Source organism: Drosophila gunungcola (genome assembly GCF_025200985.1).
Source record: "Drosophila gunungcola strain Sukarami chromosome 3L unlocalized genomic scaffold, Dgunungcola_SK_2 000003F, whole genome shotgun sequence".
NCBI classification, from domain to species: domain Eukaryota; kingdom Metazoa; phylum Arthropoda; class Insecta; order Diptera; family Drosophilidae; genus Drosophila; species Drosophila gunungcola.
Genome location: NW_026453179.1, coordinates 3318809 through 3339840, shown reverse-complemented (window position 1 = coordinate 3339840; position 21032 = coordinate 3318809). Strand labels below are relative to the sequence as shown.

The 21032-nt window shown below is 36.9% G+C and overlaps 2 protein-coding genes and 1 non-coding gene across 4 annotated transcripts; 2 read left to right on the top strand and 1 right to left on the bottom strand.

Moving 5' to 3' along the window:
* The first annotated feature begins 258 nt into the window (after positions 1-258).
* On the top strand, positions 259-10072 carry LOC128258570 (uncharacterized). Of its 2 annotated transcripts, none has more exons than XM_052990260.1 (3): positions 259-940; positions 8581-8636; positions 9759-10072. In XM_052990260.1, exon 3 carries the CDS (start codon positions 9902-9904, stop codon positions 10070-10072), a length of 171 nt encoding a protein of 56 aa, XP_052846220.1. In that variant the 5' UTR covers positions 259-940; positions 8581-8636; positions 9759-9901. The 2 variants fall into 2 exon arrangements, with proteins under 2 accessions (XP_052846220.1, XP_052846221.1); XM_052990261.1 differs by lacking the exon at positions 259-940 and adding an exon at positions 2300-2402.
* A 103-nt stretch (positions 10073-10175) lies between these two features.
* On the top strand, positions 10176-12866 carry LOC128258563 (putative phospholipase B-like lamina ancestor). Its single transcript, XM_052990249.1, has 3 exons — positions 10176-10435; positions 10707-10823; positions 10889-12866. The coding sequence occupies exons 1-3, from the start codon at positions 10176-10178 to the stop codon at positions 12483-12485; spliced, it is 1974 nt and encodes a 657-aa protein (XP_052846209.1). The 3' UTR covers positions 12486-12866.
* A 1680-nt stretch (positions 12867-14546) lies between these two features.
* Positions 14547-14628, bottom strand: Trnas-aga (transfer RNA serine (anticodon AGA)). Its single transcript has one exon. It is a non-coding gene; the product is annotated as a tRNA-Ser (tRNA).
* Between the last annotated feature and the right edge of the window lie 6404 nt (positions 14629-21032).

The following is a 21032-nucleotide window of genomic DNA, read 5'->3' as shown; positions in this document are numbered from 1 at the left end:
AGAAAAAAGAGGACACTCTTTTTTGAGCGTTTGTTAAAAATTAAATGCAAACATTGATACATCAACTTCATTACATTTTGTAAATCAAACATTTTAACTGATTTTGTAGCCTACTGATTTTGTAGCCTAGTGTTGTTGAGTGGTTTGTCTCGTACTTTCTGTGGACAGACCGAGCCAATAACCGCCCTCTTCTCTCGAGTCGAGTGAAAAACCCACGGAGTACGGCGATCGTATAACTCTTTGGTCGCAGGCCCACAATATCAGTCTCTCCGCTGCGCATCGTCGAAACGGAAGGAAAATCGTGTTAATTCCTTGTGATCTGTGTTGCGAGTCCAACTCGATTTTTTACTTTGTTGTTATCTTTTAATTTCACTTGGATGTGCAATTGCCGACGCTAAAATACGTACTATAAACAAAAAATAAAGAGTATCGGTCGGCGCTCAGTTAAAATAACTAAGAAAATAAAATAAACGCCACGTTCTCGCGTTCTACAAAACTCTCCCATTAAAACACTCGAGCAGCGTATTACATATATTCGACCACGCTATATAATTAGTTACTTGCCGCTGATATTTCAAACAATCCGCATGGCAACAATACCAAAAATTTCAATGATCTGAAGTGACACAACTGTTTTAATCGAAATAAACGTGCGTTTAGTGTTCATCACCCACTAATAAACAACTAGAATAGAGAGTGAAATCCGGAAAAAGTTATATACACCTTACCCAGTGCGTTTCCAATGTAGCCCTTCATGGATAATTAACACGAAATCGTTGTGTGACTATATAGCAATATCGTGTTAAAGCAAATTTTGCAGTGGCTGAATTTAGCAGCGATCCAACAAAAAGTGCCCCCCAATCATCTCAATACCCCAGCGAATTTCTCTCATTTGTCAGCGTGGAATTTGCCTGAGTCACTCAGCCATTTCAATTTTCCGGTGAGTTGTCCTCGCTCTCGATCTCATTCCGAACCCGAATCGGTAGAAGAGTGTTGAACTCGGGTGTTAAGTGTTAACTGTTAGTGGAAACAGTTCCATTGTATCACTATTGACCTCGAAATGCCATGGCGAAAATCAGGAACGCGTCGCAATATCTGTTTACCGACCAAAATAGGGTCAACATATTGCGATTGTCTGGTTTTTTTTTTCAATCAACGTGTAGGGAGACGTGTGAGGATTGTCTGGGGTCCGGGGATCGAAAGATGATACGCAATAGGGGTGGCTGTCCTTTGAGTGACTTCTATTTAACCACCAGAGGTGTTCTTTCAGAGGTTTTCCATTTTAACGGAGTGGTTGCTATTTAAATTGAACCATAGTATGAACTTGTTGACTTTATAACTTTATTTTATGGTGATCATATATTAAGGAGAGCTTCTGTGAGACATTAGAAATATATTTAACAGCTGCATATGTGGGTAAATATTCTATATTTTTCATGTTTCTTGTTTTCTAAAATTAAATGTTTTATATTCAAACCTCTCTGCCTTCTAAAATTAAAATGAATAGCGTAATAAAGTAGTCAAATTCGAACTATATGTCCTATTTTTAATGCTTGTTGTCGAAAAATATGTAAAACTTTGAATGTTTTTTTATGAAAAAACGATTTTTAGTTTGGTTAGTTTGGTATATTTCCTCTTAGTTTCCTAAACGATTTTAATATTTTTAATTTTGCTTCACTCTTATCGGCATTCATGGCCTTTCTTAAAGTGAATTTTAATAAAGTGACCAAAAAACAGATTTATACGTAAAAAGTCATACGCGAAACAATTTTGATGTTTCCTGTACTCTTATCTAAGTTCATAGGGGAAATCACCATGGTGAGGCATATATAGCACATGTCGTTTCTTCAGACCCTCTGATTAAGTTCTGCGAATGACTTCGCTATCGGTTATTGGCTGGACTTTATCCTGAAGCTGAGTCACCAGTTAAATAACAACTTGTACAATTTATAATTTTGGTATCTGTACATGCGGAACCGTAGGAGATCACATGAGTGTCGAGGAGATTGTTGACATGGGTGAAGACCCGGTAAACAGTACTCCACGCGATCTATTTACCGAAGTTCTAGTAGAAGTTTGCCAAATAAACATGTCATATGAAAAGTAAGACACAGGGCGTCCAAAAATACATCGTACTTGACGTATTTACGTAGATTGTACGATTGTTTTAGTGTCTTTTCCGCTGAAACTTCAACTTTATCTCCAGAAGATAACACTTTTTGCACGAGACGAGATGTGGGCAATCCAAAAATATCAAAATCTGTGGCAGTTTAGTTCAAGCTCTACCCCTGAGCAGTTCGGTTTGGCCACTAAGCAAAATTTAAAAGAAGTTCATTGAAAATTAAACCAATACAAATATGGAAACCTTGCGGACAAGTACTTTTTTGTTTGCTTGAACAAAAGTAAGAGTTCAACCTCAAAAGCCAATGGCCTAGAATACAAGCTCCGCAATAAACTTCTCAAATTACCTTAAAAATCGCTCGCAATGGAGAGGGGAGATTTTTGTGTGCCTAGCAACAAGTTTTTGTCTCTGTTCCACTGGGCATGCGCGACTTGTTTCAAAGAATATTCTTCGAAGTCTCTTCGTCTTGAGCAAACAAATAAAGGCAATAAAAACTATTAAAACAACAAGAGGGGCAGGTCTTTCCGCGAAGTTACCAAGCTCACATTCTCATATTCCCACAGCCCCAGACAAATAAGGTCAAAATCCTTGAGGTTCTTGTCCTTACTGGCTTGGCATACAGTAAAGATTTACTAACTCAAACTGTCTTACGGCATGTGAAAAATTTGGGACATGGAAATTATTCTTTGAATAACCCCCAGGGATTTATTTGATTTCTATTAGGGAATATTTTTTTGAAAGTTATTAACTTATTTTTATACATTCTTTAGAAAATATTTTGTAATAAATAACCAACAATTCTAATTGAATCACGTTTGCAAAATATTTGGTTTTAATCATTAAAAAAAGTAGTTCATCACTTTAAAAATTAAAATGTAAACTTTGCCTTAGAAAATTTCTAGTTATAAAAGTTTCACTGTGCTCATGCACAACATGGAATGCAGACACTACAAGAAGAAAAAGAAGAACAGGAAAGCAGAAAGATGAATCAGTTTGAATAAAGGGATGATAAAAGCAGGCTCTTTAAGAGTCTTCAGAATCTCCCATTATTTCTGTCATAGCGATCACTAAGAGCTTTGTCTTATATTGACCGACAATTGTCAATAAAATGAGTAAGGAAAAGACAGAGAGATAGAGATTAATCAAGGTTATCCGCCGCCATTCGATTTACCCTCTAGTTATGTGTATGCCTCTGTGTTTCATGTTCAAGCAAACTTGTCGCCATTTCAATTCATTTCAATTGAGAGCAAGCCCCCCAGAATTTTTGATTGACCCCAAAAACAGACTCTTATCAATTTGATGAGCAAAGAAAGTGAAATGCACTAGAAAGCGTTGGGAGACAGAAAAAAAGAGAGAAAACAAAGTGAACAACAATTTTCATGGGAAAACCATTTTCAATTGCGCACTAAAATGCGGCTCAATTAAATGTCAATTTCAATTGTAAAATTGTAGCCAAGCGGAAACTCGATTGCCTGTCAGTTAGCAGTTAGCATGAACAAGTGCATAATGCGCAAATAAATCAGCCGTAAAGGCCATAAATAAATCTGACCAAGAAACCTTGCTGAATTAACCCAGAACCTCACGTTCTCTGACCTCCGATCGCGGTTCTTCGGCGAAGATAACTGCATAGCCGGTCAGAAAGTGCATATAACACCTGTCAAACCGAAGAGAACCCAACCGAACCCCATCCTCTACAATGGCGGCCAAGTTCATTAGAACTTTTGATCGGAAAAAGCCAAGGCTTGATGCTAGAGCATATTTTCCCAACTATAAAATACTCATTTTTTAAAGAGTTCTCAAAAATCGATTATGCAAAATACATTTTGTAGAATCTCGCAGCAGTACCGTTAATTTTCCATATGTTAAAAACACCTAAAGACGTCAAAAAAATCTTTAAAATCACACACTTGGTGGTTGGTAATTACCCATTTGTTTTTAAGACTTTTATTAGCACACTAGGTGGAAATCAAGTAGTGTCATATCTCAAAATATAGGAGTGTAACGAGATGTTACTAATATATTTATTTATGAATATCAAGATAATTTCAGCAATTAGATAAGAAATGCCAAACTGCACAAAAAACCACATACCCGTGATCATTTCCGTTAGCGGGTATGAAAATTTCGCACGATTTTCCCGCCTTCGTCAAGTGGCTAGAAAAACCCGAGACCCGAAAGACGAAAAGCCGAGTGTCGAAAAAGCACTGCCAGTTTCGGTGGCAACGTCAAGGCATTCGCACGATCCGAATAGATACAGGGCGATCGGTCTAAGAGATTGACGTAAAGGAGATTCCGCTGAATCTTTAAGATACTTATTCAGTGCAGATTTTTCCGGTTTACTGGGCATACAAACAATTTTAAAATATAAATTAAGTCGCAGTCCCCACAAATTTCCAGATAATTGCAGTTTATATAAAAGCAACATAGATTTTTGGTAAGTGACTTGTCAAAAGAGGTAAACGAACTTACCAACAGTGGGATTCCTGAAAAATAACCGGTTCCTGTTGCATCCGATTAGTGATCTGATAAGTATTTGAGAACTCTTCAGAATTATATTATAATTCGTTTGTTTTCTGTGCCATAGCCATTTAAACAATGAAACAAAACTACGCAATGAAATACGAAATCCAAAATTCAGGAAGAGTAATCATACAAGGAAAATGCATAAAGAGGAATAAAACAAACCTTTTGTAAATAAATCACTTTAAAAAGTTAAACTAAACAAACTCTGAAATATTTACAAAAGTATACAGCCTAATAATGAGGATCTTATGTAAAGTCAAACCTTTTGAAAGGCCATTATGACCACAGGAAGTTATATCATTTGCTTATATCATTGATTCGATAAATCGTTGCCCCGGGTACGCAAACTAAAACAAATTCACAGGAGACAATGAATTCGCTTTTAATATGCGGATTATTCACGAAATCAAAGTGATCGCAAATTATGAACATTCTATTCTATGCCGATTTTATTATCTGCCTATTAGCATATATTAATTAAGAATTTTCCGCACCAGCCAATAGCTAATCAAATATATATACATTTGTTGCCATATTTAATCTGATTAAATCAGCAGACTGAATGTATCGTTCACAACTCAGTTGCAATCAGCTGGATGAGTCGCTGGCATCTCGATTATCATTCGATTGGAGCGTGTTGGAACGAATCAGCTGAGATGAGTGAACTCACGCCTTTGGATCTTTAAAGCTGTTCATCACGTTCAACCGCCCCAGTAAATTCCCCCTGCTCAAGCTAAGTAACCTGTCCCGTCCACGTGCGGACCATAGAAATTCTGTCTGGAACTATGGAACCCTTAGTCTCAGACGTCGCTATGCGGCGCTTTGGTGTTTTGTCTGTCTGCCTGTCAGTAGTCTAAACACTGCACAAGGGATCCATTCCGAAAATGTGCAGTCCCCACAAAAGATATGGTATCTGCACTGCGAAAAATACTTAGAGAGTGGGGAAATGTCTACGATATAATCGATTTTTAGTTTAATACAACTTTGTAACGTTAAAATATGATTAAAAACATATAAATAAACATATGAATAGGTCCAAAGGGACTTACAAAATATAAATTCCGTTTGATTAATAGTAGACTGCTTTACAGCTAATTTTTAGTTTTTTGTTATAGGGATTGCTTAATGACTATTCTGCCATAATGATTGAATGAGTTGTTATAAGAAGTAAAGTAATAGAAAACGTATGCATACAAAAAATATTGTTAAGAGACTACAATAGGTTGCTTTTATAGTAATTACAGCTAAGAACTCTGGTACTCAAACATAAAAACAATTAAATCTGAAGGGCTTGTAATCTGGTTACAAAACTGACAATCTAGGAATAATTTTAGATGTAGTTAAGGAATTTATTTCATAAATTAAAGTACAGTCTTTCCTATCAGTGCATGCCATCCGCAGTGCGCCGCTGTCTGGCATTACAAAACAGGCGCATTTGCTTTGCTGACTACCAACTTAGTTGCCCAGGCATCAGTTTACACGGCACTCACTCCAGACTTTGACTCGGATATGGGGCTTATCAAATCGGCGGCGTTGTCAACTGGATAGCGACGCGTGGCAGCGGCTAAGTTAGCAGTTTTTTTTCGCTTCACCTAAATCGAAAGCCATGAGAAACTTATGCATCGTTGACGGATCGTGGGCATTCATTGAGCGATTCCCACAATCGGGGCGAGTGAATAAACTTAGTTACCAATCTGCTCCCAAAAGCATTTATTTCCTTAACATGGCACGTTTAGATATCGAGCCCCCGTTCTACTACTTAATGCCACATGTGGCTTTCGGAATTCTAAGAAATATTATGAATTTGTTGTGGAATTATATATTGTAGACAGAAAAAAATGTATTTCCAAGTATGTGGGTTTGTACCCAAGTGTTTACATAGGTTTTGTATTTGAGATGTATGAACAATAGAAAATTATGGCCAGCTATCAAAAAATTCCATTAGCACTGGAAAATCAATATTAATCAAGTACTTTGTTGCTTACATTTAGATAGATTTTAATTATGAAAACATTTTTTGAAAAAAAAAAAGTAACTTAAGAAGCACTTGGTTTTTTTTTGTTTTTGTGTTTATCTAGTTCATAAATTCCCAATATTCATGTGGAAAGTGTAAAAACGTACAAATAAAACGATCTTTCTTTCCCTTACAATGTGGAAAAATTCGCTGCTGCTTGATTATGATTTATCTTATCGGACTGAACTATACGCAATTCCGTTGATTGAACTTACGTCCTTAATATGCCAAAAGCTAGACATACATATCTAAATATTGAACTAATAAATATGCTGGCAATCTTATCAATATTTTTCACTTGGCGACAGCAAAAGTAAATCCCGATTCGGGGTGGCATGTGTAAATTATTTACCCCTGACTAAGTTTTGATTGACCAACTGACAAACGGTTGTAAGCGCATATAATAATTTTGTCAGGGCTATGAAAACATTGTCACTATCTAGCCTAGTAGCGCATATGTGGATACATTTGTATCTAAAAACAAAACAACTGTGTTTGTACTGTGATAATTATAATAGCGTTAATCGAGTTAAGTGAGTTAAATGAGCTTTAAAGACGTCAGTGGAATCTCAAAACTTTTCCGAAGCTTAACGCTCCTCGAGCTATTTTAGATCCTACGTTTGTTTTTAGCTTTTTTGCCATGGTGCTATTTTCCTACGTCAGTAGAAGTTTACTCTTAACATGTCAGTTGGCTTACTATATACTATGTATATATATCGACAGCCTTGTTGAGGATTGTGGCCTTCCATGAGGGCAAGTCAATTAAGTTCTGTTATGGATTACCTTTAATATGTTTAAAAATATAAACTTATTTTGTTGATGCCTTCGATTGATGTGCTGGGGCTGACTCTTTTCACTTTAGCTTGATTGCTGTTTATTTTCACAGCGAAGTGAAATTGAAATGAGTGAAATGAAAGAATTTCCGTTTCTCCTTTTCCTTTTATTCAGGTTTATTGCAAATCTATTGTTTACATTGGGCCTTGAAATCATTGATTATAGCTAACGCCCATTGATCAGTCACAGATATAAAATCGTTACTTCACTTAAAGCTTTCTAAACAGGTAATTAACGTTAAGATTTTTTGTTTTCTTGGAAGTTAAACGGTTTCACTTAAAAAGTGATATTAACATTGTGCACAAAAATAATTTTAATTTGCATTGCAAAATATATACAGTGACCAAGTAATTAAAATGGTTTTATAAAAACAGTTTAGTTGACGGGTTATCAAACTGGTATTCCAGTTAAATGACCCAACTTTGGAAAATTTACGATAGCAATACTTGGAAAAGGAACAGTTTTTGTGGACCACATTTTGTACATATTAATTTTTTTAACGACTCAATGTCATAAACTTCCAGACTTCATTAAAGTCCCATTGTATGTCATATCAATTATGTGCTTTGTCATAAAAAAAATTCCAGGCCTTAAGATTATTAAGCGTAATTGAGACGATTAAGGGATGTGCCAACGGCCACTTATAGTACTATAAATTATAAGGGATAAGATTAAAAAAATATGGAAATAGTTATTGATTGATAGGTCGATGTGAACCCCCAGATTTCTAGGAACTCAATTACGAGCGAATACTATTTTAACAAAGACCACCAGCCAATTATCGATCATATATCATATCGTATATACAGTAATTGCCATGATCAACATTTTATGACAAATAAGCCAACAATAATAAGCGCGTGCGCCTGCTCAGCGTTGTTCAATCGAAGCCAAAGTAAACAAAGACACTCCGTACTCATCTGTGGATGTCGGCAGAATTCAGACAAATCACGAGTCGTGCCACCAATTGGCAAAGCAAACAAAGAAACGTTGATCGAATGTCTGAAAAACTCTTGAAGAGACTCCTTTTAATCATGAAAAATTCAAACTCCAAACTAACCAAAAAATATAATTATTTTTCTTGCAGTTCTTCAAATGGGTTGACTTGTGACATTGCAGCTTCCTGGACCCGGGAAACAAAAGGTAAGACTCTAAACAAAAGAATTAAAAGTGTTGCTCAGATGTACATCTGCTTAAGCAATTAATTTTTGTATGTAAATACAAATAAATTCATGTTAAATTTCAATCTAATTTCGTTGGCTTATAGAATTATTGGATACAATTGAAGAAAAAAATCTAGAAATTCCCATCAATATAAATGTTTAATTGTATTAGTCTGCTGACTGATTGATGTTAATACCATTCAGATTTGTTCAAAAATTTGCAAAGCAAACACAATTTTTCGAAACATTTGATATTGTAAGAACATTTTTCCCCACGTGCCAAACGTACACAACAATATTGTTTACCACCGACTAGTAAAGGTTTTATTTAGCTTCCGAATGGAATTTTTAATTTACATTAGAGATTGTAAAATATTTTAATTGGCTGGCATTGGCTTTGAAATGGTTATATTTATAGATGTGAAGCAATTTGGTTTTTGTAATCATAATAATGTTTATTAATTAACTAATGACAAACCTCAAGACAAGCTAAATACACTGATTGAAACTTTTCCGCTATCTCTACCTTCTATTCGATTACGATCTTGAGGATTATTTAATTATGTAGATTTTTGTTCGAAATCTGCAGAGCAGGTGAACACCTGCTTATCTTTTTTAGCACAATCTTACCATTTCCCCAGCTGCTCTTTGGACATAAAGCAATTTCAGCCACTCGAGTACTATTCGAGCCATAAAATTAATTTATTAGTTTTACAAATGCTTAAGTTTGTTTACCTCTCTTGGGATGGCCAAAAAGGAAATTCCTTTGCGAAAAGTAGCGAAAGTGTGAGATAAACATTTGGGTTATGCGATCTTCAGGGAGAGTGTGTAAATATTGAAAATGGTTCAAGGGCATACTGTTGGAAGATTCCGGTAGAGATTATTATACTTAATGAGCATTCAGTAAGAAAGGCAATAGGAACACAAATCATGGAAATTGTTTATTATTGTTAGTTGTTGAGTAAATATTTAGAAAATTTAATCGGTATTAAAAGCTTGGCATTAATAAATAAATGTTCCATCAATACGTCATATCTGTTGATGATGATGATCTTGCCTTGCGTGCTTTATAAATAATCAATTTGATAATTTCACGTTACAGGGATACAACTTGAACCTCAAAAGACATAGCCAAGCTCCACAAACCCGCGGCCACTACCGAAACATCAATTAAAGTCAATAGTTAATCAACAATATAAAACCTGGAAACCGTTGGAAACTCTGCTTGAAAGCAGCGCACCACCCATGAACCACTCGGCCAAAGCGCTCAACAGCGTGGCCACCAAGACTAGCACCTCCTCCTGCACCATCACCATCCACATCCATCCACAAAACCACCTGCACACTGGCCACCTGATTGCCCACCGTCTTGGACACTCCTACGCAGCTCGCGCCGATCACAATTATTCGGGCTAAATTTGTTAAAAGGGGAGTCTGAACTTTGGAATACTGTTTCTTGGATCGTTTTTGGAGGCAATTTTCTTCTTCGAATCGCAGCAACTTCACAACGGCCGGCACAATGTTGAAAGTCGTTGGTGCATCGTGGCAAAAAACGCGGATAGGGACCTACATCCTTATCGGAGCTGGTCTGTTGGTCATCGGAGCCTTCTTTATTGGGTATATGGAGCGGCCGGAGTACGATGGCACCTATTGTGCCACCGCTCTGTGGACCAAACAGGTCGGCTTCCAGATTGAAAACTGGAAGCAGCAGAACGATCTGGTCAACATTCCCACGGGAGTCGGAAGGATTTGCTACAAGAATTCAGTTTATGAAAATGGGTAAGTGTTATTAAATAAAAAAAACATTTATCTAAGAAATCGAAAAGGTTTTGAAACAATTTAAACGGTGTCTAAAAGTATGCAACAAAATCCGATTCGAATTAAATTCAATAGGCTTGAACATTAGAAACATATTATTGCATACTTTCAGACACCTATAAAGATGGTTTCAAAAAACTAGAAATTTCTGTATTGAATTTTACTTTTTTTTATTTTTTGTAAGCTTTAAACAGCCCCAGGTTCTAATATTTTTTCTAATAATATTTAATAGATGGGCTCAAATCGAGGTGGAGACGCAACGAACCTATCCGGATTGGGTGCAGGCCTATGCAGCTGGAATGCTAGAGGGCTCGCTGACTTGGAAAAACATCTACAATCAGTGGTCCAAGTAAGGTTGCCCCTTTTTATAATTTTGAACATCAAAGATTTTTACAAATTGTCCTATTTTTGTAGTACCATTTCTTCTTCCTGCGAGCGGGATGAGAGCACCCAGAAGTTCTGCGGTTGGCTGAGGGATCTCTTGACCACCAACTACAATCGCTTGAAAAGGCAGACCGACAAGGCTGAAAATGATCACTATTGGCATCAGTTGCACTTGTTCATCACCCAGTTGGAGGGTCTGGAAACGGGCTACAAACGTGGAGCATCGCGAGCACGGTCCGAACTGGAGGAGGAGATACCATTTTCCGATTTCCTTCTGATGAATGCCGCTGCCGATATCCAGGATCTGAAGATCTACTACGAGAACTATGTGCTGCCCAACAATACGGCGGGTTCTGAGGAATCCGGAACCGATCAGCCGAAGAACTTCTTCTTGCCGAGTGCCTCCATGCTGACAAAGATTGTCCAGCAAGAGGAGTCGCCACAGACACTTATGCTGCTTTTCGGTCACAGTACGGCAGGTAGTTACTCTTCCATGTTGAGGATCCAGAAGCGCTACAAATTCCACTACCACTTCTCGCCAAAGCTAAGGAGCAACACCGTGCCCGGTGTGGATATCACCTTTACTGGCTATCCCGGTATTCTAGGATCCACTGATGATTTCTACATGATTAAGGGCCGCCACCTTCATGCAATCGTGGGAGGTGTGGGCATAAAGAATGAGAACCTAGCGCTGTGGAAGTCGGTGGACCCCAAGAAGATGGTGCCTTTGGTGGCTCGTGTCATGGCCGCCAATCGGATTGCGCAGAGTCGTCAGACTTGGGCCAGTGCAATGGCCAGGCATCCAATCACCGGAGCCAAGCAATGGATCACTGTCGACCTGAACAAGCTAAACTCCCAGGACAATCTGTATAACGTTCTGGAAGGCGATGATAAGCACGATGATGCCCCGGTGATCCTAAACGAGAAGGATAGGACAGCCATTCAACAACGTCACGATCAGCTGAAGGACATGGTGTGGATTGCCGAGCAGCTGCCGGGAAATCTAACCAAGAAGGATGTGACTCAGGGATTTCTGGTGTCCGGCAACTCATCCTGGCTGGCCAACGGAGTGCCGTATCACAAGAATGTCCTGGAGGTCAGTGGCGTGAACTACAGCGAGGATCAACAGCTGTCGGCGGCCGATGAGGAGGAGTTGACGAACCTTAATGCGGTGGACAAGTATCTGAGGACCCATGGCTTCCGTGGAGATCTGCTGGGCAGCCAGGAGTCTATTGCCTATGGCAACATAGATCTGAAGTTGTTCTCCTACAATGCTCGTTTGGGAAAAAGTGATTTCCATGCCATCGCCGGACCCATCTTCCTGCGCATTCAACATGTCCAGCCAAGGGCGGTGGAGGATGAGGGCCAAAATGGTCTGCCCCCCGCTGCCTCCATGGGTGATGAACGACTAAGCGTGAGCATCGAGGATGCCGACAGTCTGGCGGAAATGGAACTCATTACGGAACGGCGGCCAGTGCGAAATGATATGAGGGCCATAGCCATGCGAAAGATTGGCAGCGGTCCCTTCAGGTGGTCCCAAATGAGTCCCGTGGAGGAGGGCGGCGGCCACGAGGGACATCCCGATGAGTGGAACTTTGACAAGGTCTCCCCCAAGTGGGCGTGGTAGGCGCTGAGGAGAAACTTTTCCACCCGTAGAACCCAATCGAATTTGTACCCCAATACCCACCTCCATCCATCTGAAAACTGGAAAGCAATAATTGTTTAGATTCAATAATTAGTGTATCGTATCGTCCCCTGTGTCTCGTTTAGTTAATGTGTTCCTAGTTGGTACACATCTTACGTCCATAGTCTTTTAGTGTGTACTGTACCTATGTGCGTGCGGCGTGCTCAATCCGTCAATTGTTGTCTTCCAGTTATTTCACTTTTTATTTCATGTAGGTCTTGTGTAAATTAGCAACAAAATTGTAAACTTATTTTTTAGCAGCAAATTTTTGTACTTTAGTAACTTTATAAAAGAAATACACAAAAAAAAACACAAAAATTATAACCCTTATTTTGTTAATTTCTAATTGGAAAATACTGGGCCACAAAAAATTGTTTAGCTTTTGGATTAATAAAAAACCCTGAAAATTTTATTTAAATTTATTTTTGAATTTTCAGGTTAGTTGTAATTTTGTGGAAGTTCTAGTTTAGCAAAGTCAAGAACCATTCTTAAAATAATTGGCGAAGCAAAAGCTTTTTTGGGAGCTTTACGATAAAGATTGTTTTTTTTTTTGGTAAAATATTTGCTAGATTAAATAAAAAAATTTTGATATTTTAAATCCAAAATAAATGCGTCTTCATTAGCTTTGATTTTTTTTGTTAATTGATACTGTATCTTTTTTGTTTATATAATTTTTTTTTAAATATCTTGCCAATATAAGCCCCAAACTTTTGGTTTGTTGACGATCGAAACAGGTGATTTTTAAAATCTAGCAAAAATAGTTAAGTTAACATAATCTTTTGTGAAGATTTTTTGTGGATCATAAATAAAAAATAATTTTAGAAATATTTAAGTATTTTGTATTTTAAATTGCTTAGCAATTTTAATAATGGCTACACCCCCTATACCGATAAAACTCATCGGCTCCTCCCTAAAAGGTCAATCTGATTGGATCTTTTCCTATTGGCCCTCGCCTATCTGCCAATACACTTTGGCCACGCCCCTTGGCAAACTTTTCATTGGTTAAATTCTGTAAGCTCCTCCCCCTCAACCAAATTAATATTTAATACCAAACGCTCAATCAAAGTTCTTATTAAATAAACTATTTAAAATTTGATTGTTTTTATGTATTTACAAATTTTATTATAATAGCTTATTCTGTTTTTTAAAATTTTTTTGGTAATGATAGGATTAAACCTTTTCCCTACAGATCTCAAGTTTCTTTATTTATATTCCAGCCTCAAAGAATATATAGTTTTTTTATTGTATTTTTTAAGCATTTTTACCATATGACTTTCATTTCTGACACATTTCATTCGCGTCTTGTCTCAATTACACTTCTATTCTTCGGAGCGTGAGGACGAAGGACCACAATAAAGTACGAGAGAAAACTTGTCAAAAACAATTCGTAGGGGAGCCCCGCACCAATTATCAAACTCAAATAGATCTATTTCGAAATTCAATTTGCTCTCGCAACGCGCATCCCGGGCAGCCAACAAACGAGGCCAATTACTTTAAAATATTTCGTTGAGCAAACTTGGTCGACAACTTTCAAAAAACAAAAAGAAAGTACCAAAGAGGAAAAGAGGTTCGGTTCTTTTGTGTTGGTCGGAAATAGAGAGCTGGCAACAGGCTGAGAAGAAGATGCTGTGCGAGGGACTTAGAACAAAACAGAAATCCCTTTTATGCTTTGATTATGGTAATTTTGCGATTTGTTTTCATTGCAGTGAAACATGCAATTTTCCCATATATTTTATGTAAACTATGTGCTCTAGCAAGTCGCTGGTATGCTACTTCTTAGCTTGACAAAGACCAAGCCGAAGAGTCGAAATTTGCATAAGTTGTGCCAACAAGCTAGCACAGTATACTCAAAAAAAATCTTTACACTTTTAGAAATAAAAAACACAAAGGTTGTATTGCATTTATAAAGAAATGCTATATGCGCATTCCAGTTGACTAAATTTCATAATTGTTAATAAAATTGTCATTAATTTCGAATTGTATAAAAAAAATGTATCAACTGATCGCAGCCGGTAGGATTCGAACCTACGCTCCCAGAGGGAATCTGATTTCTAGTCAGACGCCTTAACCGCTCGGCCACGGCTGCTTGATGAGAGGGTGACGCGAATAGATATACAAAAGTTAAGCAGTTGCTTTTAATAAACAGCAAATACGATATGATAAATTTAATAATAAATTATTTATAAGTTGATTAAACAAATGGTTTTATGCTATCTTGGTCTTTCTTTATTGACAGTTTATTTTTAGCTGCCACGTTTCCTAGCAACGTTTCACTCAAGTTCTCATTATTAAACTGCTTGATAATTGGCCAACGTGATTTTAATTATTAATAAGATATTGTTGGGGTTAAATAATCCTACTAAATGAGTGATTGGAATTTTTTACTTAAGGATGAATTAAAAACTGTTGTATTAAACGTTTTTTAATGTGTGCAGATATATGTAAGCTAAGCGCAGCTTTAAATATGTAAACTATTTCTACGTTGAAAGCAAACATACAATTTTTATCTGAATGGCAACAGTCAATGTTTTATTAAAATAAAATTTCAGTGCATACTTTAACAATTATTTATTGAAATTAAAATCTTGTTTGAATTTTTTTTATAGTGCAGCAGGCTAGAGAGAAAATATTACGTCGAAGTATTTTGCATACATTCAGGTCTTTCCCCGGATTCCCTGCCAGCATTCTCCGTCTCCATTGCACTCTTTGTCCATACGTCTGCCTTTGCTACTATGATTTAGCTGAATTATATCCGCCATTCAGTTTGTTTCGCCCTTGGGCTAATTTATAAACGTAAATTTACTTTGATGCTAATGACGCTACCAAAGGCAAACAACAACAAACAGAGTCCTTACACAGATAGTTTTCTGTTGATATATCAATATGCGTGCCAAAGGTGAAAATTAGTGCATTTGCTTAAGGGCACCACCCACAACCCCTGCGGACGGAATTCTACACCCAAGCTCCACCACTTCCAACCGTTTCAAGCCCCAGTTTGGGTGGCAGGTGTTGGCATGGTGCAGGCATTGTGATTTATGGTTTAGCCACGCAATTGCGTACCGTCAGTGACCAGCATTTTTAAGTGTTCAACGCTGCGTATGCGTAACATATGTGCAGCCAGCATTTCTACCTGCGTGGGCGTGTATATATTATATTTGATTTAATTATGTATGCTTGGAAGTGGAAACATTTGCGGATGTATTCCACTTTTGGGTTGCGTCGCAAGGCTTACAAATGGTTATAGAAAAAATGTAAAAATTACTAAAAGGATACACTTATCAAAAAAACGTAAAATAGCCAGATTTACATCATCCAATAGTTTTCCAAGCCTAGGGAAACCAAATTAAATAATTTATAATGGGAACAAAAATTTAATTTTAAGATAAAAAAATCTTATTTGCTTTAAAAAGGTGTGAGAATATAGAATACAAATAGTTGTTTTTAACAAAATTTTAATTAATTTGATTTTTATAAACATTTTAAAACTTGAATATTAAGGTACAAATAATTGGTCTACTAAGCGCTAATAATTCTAAAAATTTTGAGGAAACCGTGATAAAGGTTTAATTGCAACTAGTTCTTATGTAGCCCAGAGTTCTAGTTTATCTTTAACTTTTGAATTCAATTATAAACAACAAATTTCTATGTGGGTTCTCTGGTTTATAAAAAATTGCATCTACTAAGTTTATTTTTGTCACTTTTTTTATCTGTAGTAGTTTTTTAAATCTTTAAATACGAGTCGCACACAACCCTTGAGTTACAGACGGATAAAAATAACTTTTAATCTAAATGTAAGCGATAAATTAATTACAAATGATTTTCCTGAGCACAAGCAAACAAAACCCTATTATTCAAGGTTCAGGTAAATCACTTGACTTACATTTCGGTCAGATTTGCTTCCCATCTACATTCAATTTATTGTGACCAGTAACTCGCATTTGATGAAATTAGTTTTTGGCGATATGTGCCCCGGTGGACATTGACAAACTGCGAGGGTGTGTTGGGGGGTATCTGTGTATAGTGAGTCCTTCCATTGCTTAAATTGCTTGCCCGGGAGCGGCATTCTCGAGTGCTTATCACGCACCAGACAACAAAACATACCTGCGGGGGCAGAGATTCGCCATTTCCCAGATATCCTGTGACCAGTCTCACAAAAGAGACTTGCTGGGGCAACTTGTTATTTATTTGCTCATTTATTTGTGTCCTTTTTTTTTTGAGGGACCAGCTTCGTTTTTTGTGTGTGCATCACACATCTGAAGCACTTTTTTGGGTTAAACATCTTAATAACAAATTTGTAAAGCTTAGCAGCCACAAAGGCTGCCTGTGTCCTTTAAAACGCTGTGGCCTTCCCTTGTACGCCAGCTGCTCAGTGATAAGGCCTTGACTGTTGACTTTAAGGCCTTTAACCCTTCGGTGTGGCAAACAATGACCAAACCGAATATAACACAGCCGGAGCGAGGTCATCGGGTCATCAAATTGAAAAGTGGAGCGGTTTTTTTGTCTGTGCTCTCTGTTTCTTGTCGACTGCCGCAATCCGGATGCAAATTAATATGGCCAAGTGGTCAAGGGCCAAAGCTGGGTCACGGAGGTCATCAAAGTGGCGTTTGCCCCAGCCTCTAATTGCATTTGATTATTGAATCGTTTTTCACTTATTTTGCATATCTGCAAATACATGTTATTTTGAATCCTTGTCCAGCTAAATTGAGGTCACAGCTTCTTTTATATATAAGCCTTTAACAGCTTTAAGTGACAGTCAAAGCGCAAATATTGAAATCGCTTGAAATCTCAAAATTGGCATTATCTCTGGCATATAAATGTCAATTTGTACACTATGATTAACATTTTATTTCTGTTTTTAGGGACCCGATTTTATATACCTATGCAATTCAAAAAAATTTGTATATATCATTGTGGTTCAATAATCATAATACAAATATTTTTATAAAAGCAAATGTCAGATTAAGTTTTACTTATAAAACCGAATTACTTTAAAATTTTTTATAAATTCCATCTTGTAAGATTTGAAAAACTCACATTTTTATTAACATAATTTCATGCCAGTTATGTTATATATATATATTTTTAACTTATTAAACTAATAAATAAATAGATATATTTATTTGTATTATAAAAACATATATTAATGCTAAAATTTTTGGCGAGATCATGATTTGTTTTTCCATACCACACATTCACTGTGCATGCTTGTTTTGCCATACCATTGTGCATCCAAACTACTTTAGACATAAACTTAATGTGCAGCACCTTTAGTCACACATCAAAGCCATAACTCAAACAAGCCGCCCTTAATGCCAATAAGCAGCTGGCAGCAATCTTAACCGAGCACTTCCGCTCCACTCGAAGTATTACGAGTTGGAAAACAATAAATATCGTCCGCATCAAGAAAGGGCTGGAAAAGTGGGAAATCTGTTACACAACATAAGTGGAGGAACATGAACTGGAACACGTTCTGCATGACAGTCATGACGTTGACAAAAACAAAGTCATCAACGATGCTGAAGTTGAGAACTGCAATCAAATTGAATGGAGGAGTGATCCGGCGAACAGAACATTGACTGGGCGACTTATTTTACATTTTTGAAGTGCCTGTGTCCCGGTTTATGATTAAAGTAAAAGCATGAATATCGAATGCTCGCCATGACATGGCCTCATCCTTATTCTTTCGTCCAACTCCCTCACTTTTGGCAACTTCATCATTGTGATAAATGAGCTTAGCTTGTAGCACATTTTTCACAACGAACTCAAATTTTGTTTTGCCCCTTTTTCTTTTTTTTTTTTTTTTTCTGCTGCTGCCCTTAACTTTTCCTTTTCCCGAATCGTTATTAACAACTTTTTTGTGTGTGTAATTTTGTACAGTGCAAAAAAGTTCAAAGCTCAAGGATTTATACCACATCGAAACTAACGAAACAAAGTTTGAACATTCACATTCTCTCATACGATCGTCATCCTCCTGGATGCAAATGTTTGACATGCAATAGTTGGTTGAAAATTCTTCTAGCGCCAACTGTGTTTTGGAGCAGCATCTTCAGAGAATGACTTTGGCACATTTGGCACGTGCCCTTCCCCCACTTAAAACTTGGTTAGTTTGATTTTGAATGGTTTATTTGGTTGGCTTGGCTTGGTGGTTTCTCCCTGATTCCTGTGACTGAAGCTCCAGCTACTGCTCCCAATTGTTATCAACCAATTTGCCAAGCAACAGGGGAAAAATAGGGAGAAGGCCACAGGAAAACTTCCTGTGAAGGCGCATTTGGCGGTTCGCCTTTTCTTGGTTACATTTGCAAACATCATTTTGAGCGATTGCCAAAAAGGAAAATGAGAAGAACTTTAACCCCAAGTAAAGAGACTGACTAATGCGTTTAAATGACTTATTCTCTTTGGCATTTTCGCTTTTAAACGGGGGACCAAGATGAACAGATAATTATTGTTAGTATGACTTTAAGTAATGCTGGTAGAAGGTTAAGATTAAAATAACAAAAAGAAAAACTATTACATTCTTCAAATTTTTAATACATGTTATAAGTATCAACAGCATGAATTAAATTTGTAAGACAGTGGACTTTAAAATTATGTAACAAAAAAATGTGTTCAGATTTATTGAAAGGCCAAAGTTCGTTCGTTCGTTATCCTCTTGCATAGAAATAAATATTTCCGGCTCACACAAAATGTAAATTTTCTTAGAACGGACAAGTTAGGGGGTGGGAAAAGTGAAGGCCAGGTGCCAATGTGTCCGTGTCCATAATGCAATGAAAATAGGCCAGAATTTTCTGCTACTTTTCCTTCCGAAAGTTATGCGAGCAAACCGCAAGGTAATTAAATTCCTTAACCTTAAGCAGCATTATGGGTAGCCGGTTTCGTTGGCGGATGGGCCATGTCCTTGGTGCCAAAAAGGAAACACACCCACACAGGCACAATGAATGTGTTTGCGGTGACATCAGTGTGCCTGTGTGCGTGCTTGGCACTTGAGCATTTAATTGAATTTTTTTTGGAGACCAGATAAGGACGCAAAGAATGTCTCAGCATGTTGACTAGGACCTCCCTAAACGCTTCCCCTCGACTCTTACATAGTTTTACCCGCGGCGCTAAATGTCATAAATTATCTAATAAAGTTTTTATTTAACGAGATAGAGAGAGAAGTTTCATTCTTGCGCGGTTTTAATTACATTTTTGAATAAAGAATGCGAATAAAGAGAAAATTTGCCAGGCATGAAAAACAAACAAAGTGTCCTTTCAATGTATTGTCATTCTGTTTAATTATTATTGACAATTTTCCCCACCACCTGGAAAAGTCCGTAGGCTCACTCAAGCATAAATTGTGCTGATTTGGTATATTCTCATTTTCTCAACTCAACAATAATGTTTGAACTAAATTAATAATGTGCAAGGAGCTGCTCGGAAAACGCAATAAATTATGCATATTTGTGAAGCTACAAACAAAACTAATTTGTAATAATTAAATTATTAGATTAAAATCAAAGGTGAATAAATATAATTTTCTTTTCGCATTAAAATAAATTTGGAAAATCTATTGTACCTTGTCCTTGCAATACTCAATCAAAAAAATTTTAAAAAACTTACTGGCAATGTTATTACGAAATTCGCATTCTAACGAGGAGAAAACCCAGTGGGAAAACATTTTCTTTTTCTCACAAAATGAAATAATGAAATTGTACCAAAAGCCAGGCACAAAAAAAAACAGAACGAGAAGTCTACAAGAAGAGCATGAAGAAAAATGGAAAGCAGTGCCATGTAATCCAATTGCATGAAATGTACACAAGGACACAGGGCGGCATTTAATTTAGGGGCGTGCCACACACACACACTTAGTCAGTGCGAAATATGTTAAATAAATATGATGGAAGAAAAAAAAAATTTTAAAAAAAAAACTGAAATGGGAAAAGGAGGAAAGTTAAAGAAATTTACATGGATGGCTTTTGCCTTTACTTTTAAGTGGTTTCCCTTGTTGCCTCTGAGTGTGCGTGTGTTAGTGTGTGAATGAGTGTGGCTGTGTGTGTGTGCCTCTAACTAAGTGTGTGTGACTTGGCCACACTTTTTGGCTCAACTCGTTGGCTCTTTTGTTGCTTTTAGCGCTTTGAAGTAAGTGCATTTAATGCTCCTCCTCCCGCTGAACTCACTTTGGTTCAAGGGCGTAGTAAAAATTGTTTATAGGCTGTGGATGACAATTAAAATACTAGTTTTCCTTACAATAACATACTTTTAAAATATAATTTAAAAAAAAAAACAGCGATATTTTCTCTAGAATTCAAGTTCTCCATCCTCAATACCTTTAACAATTTCTGGCGATATTAACACTTTTCTACGCAGTTTTTTAATTTGTTTTATCCCTAAATCTGCCTATGTTTTATTTGCTTGAAATAAATATTTACGCCGAAGTTTGAATTCTTAGTTATTATTTGGACCCCACTTGCTACTTCCCTGCTCTATTCTCGGACTCTTCCTTTAAAAGTGTTA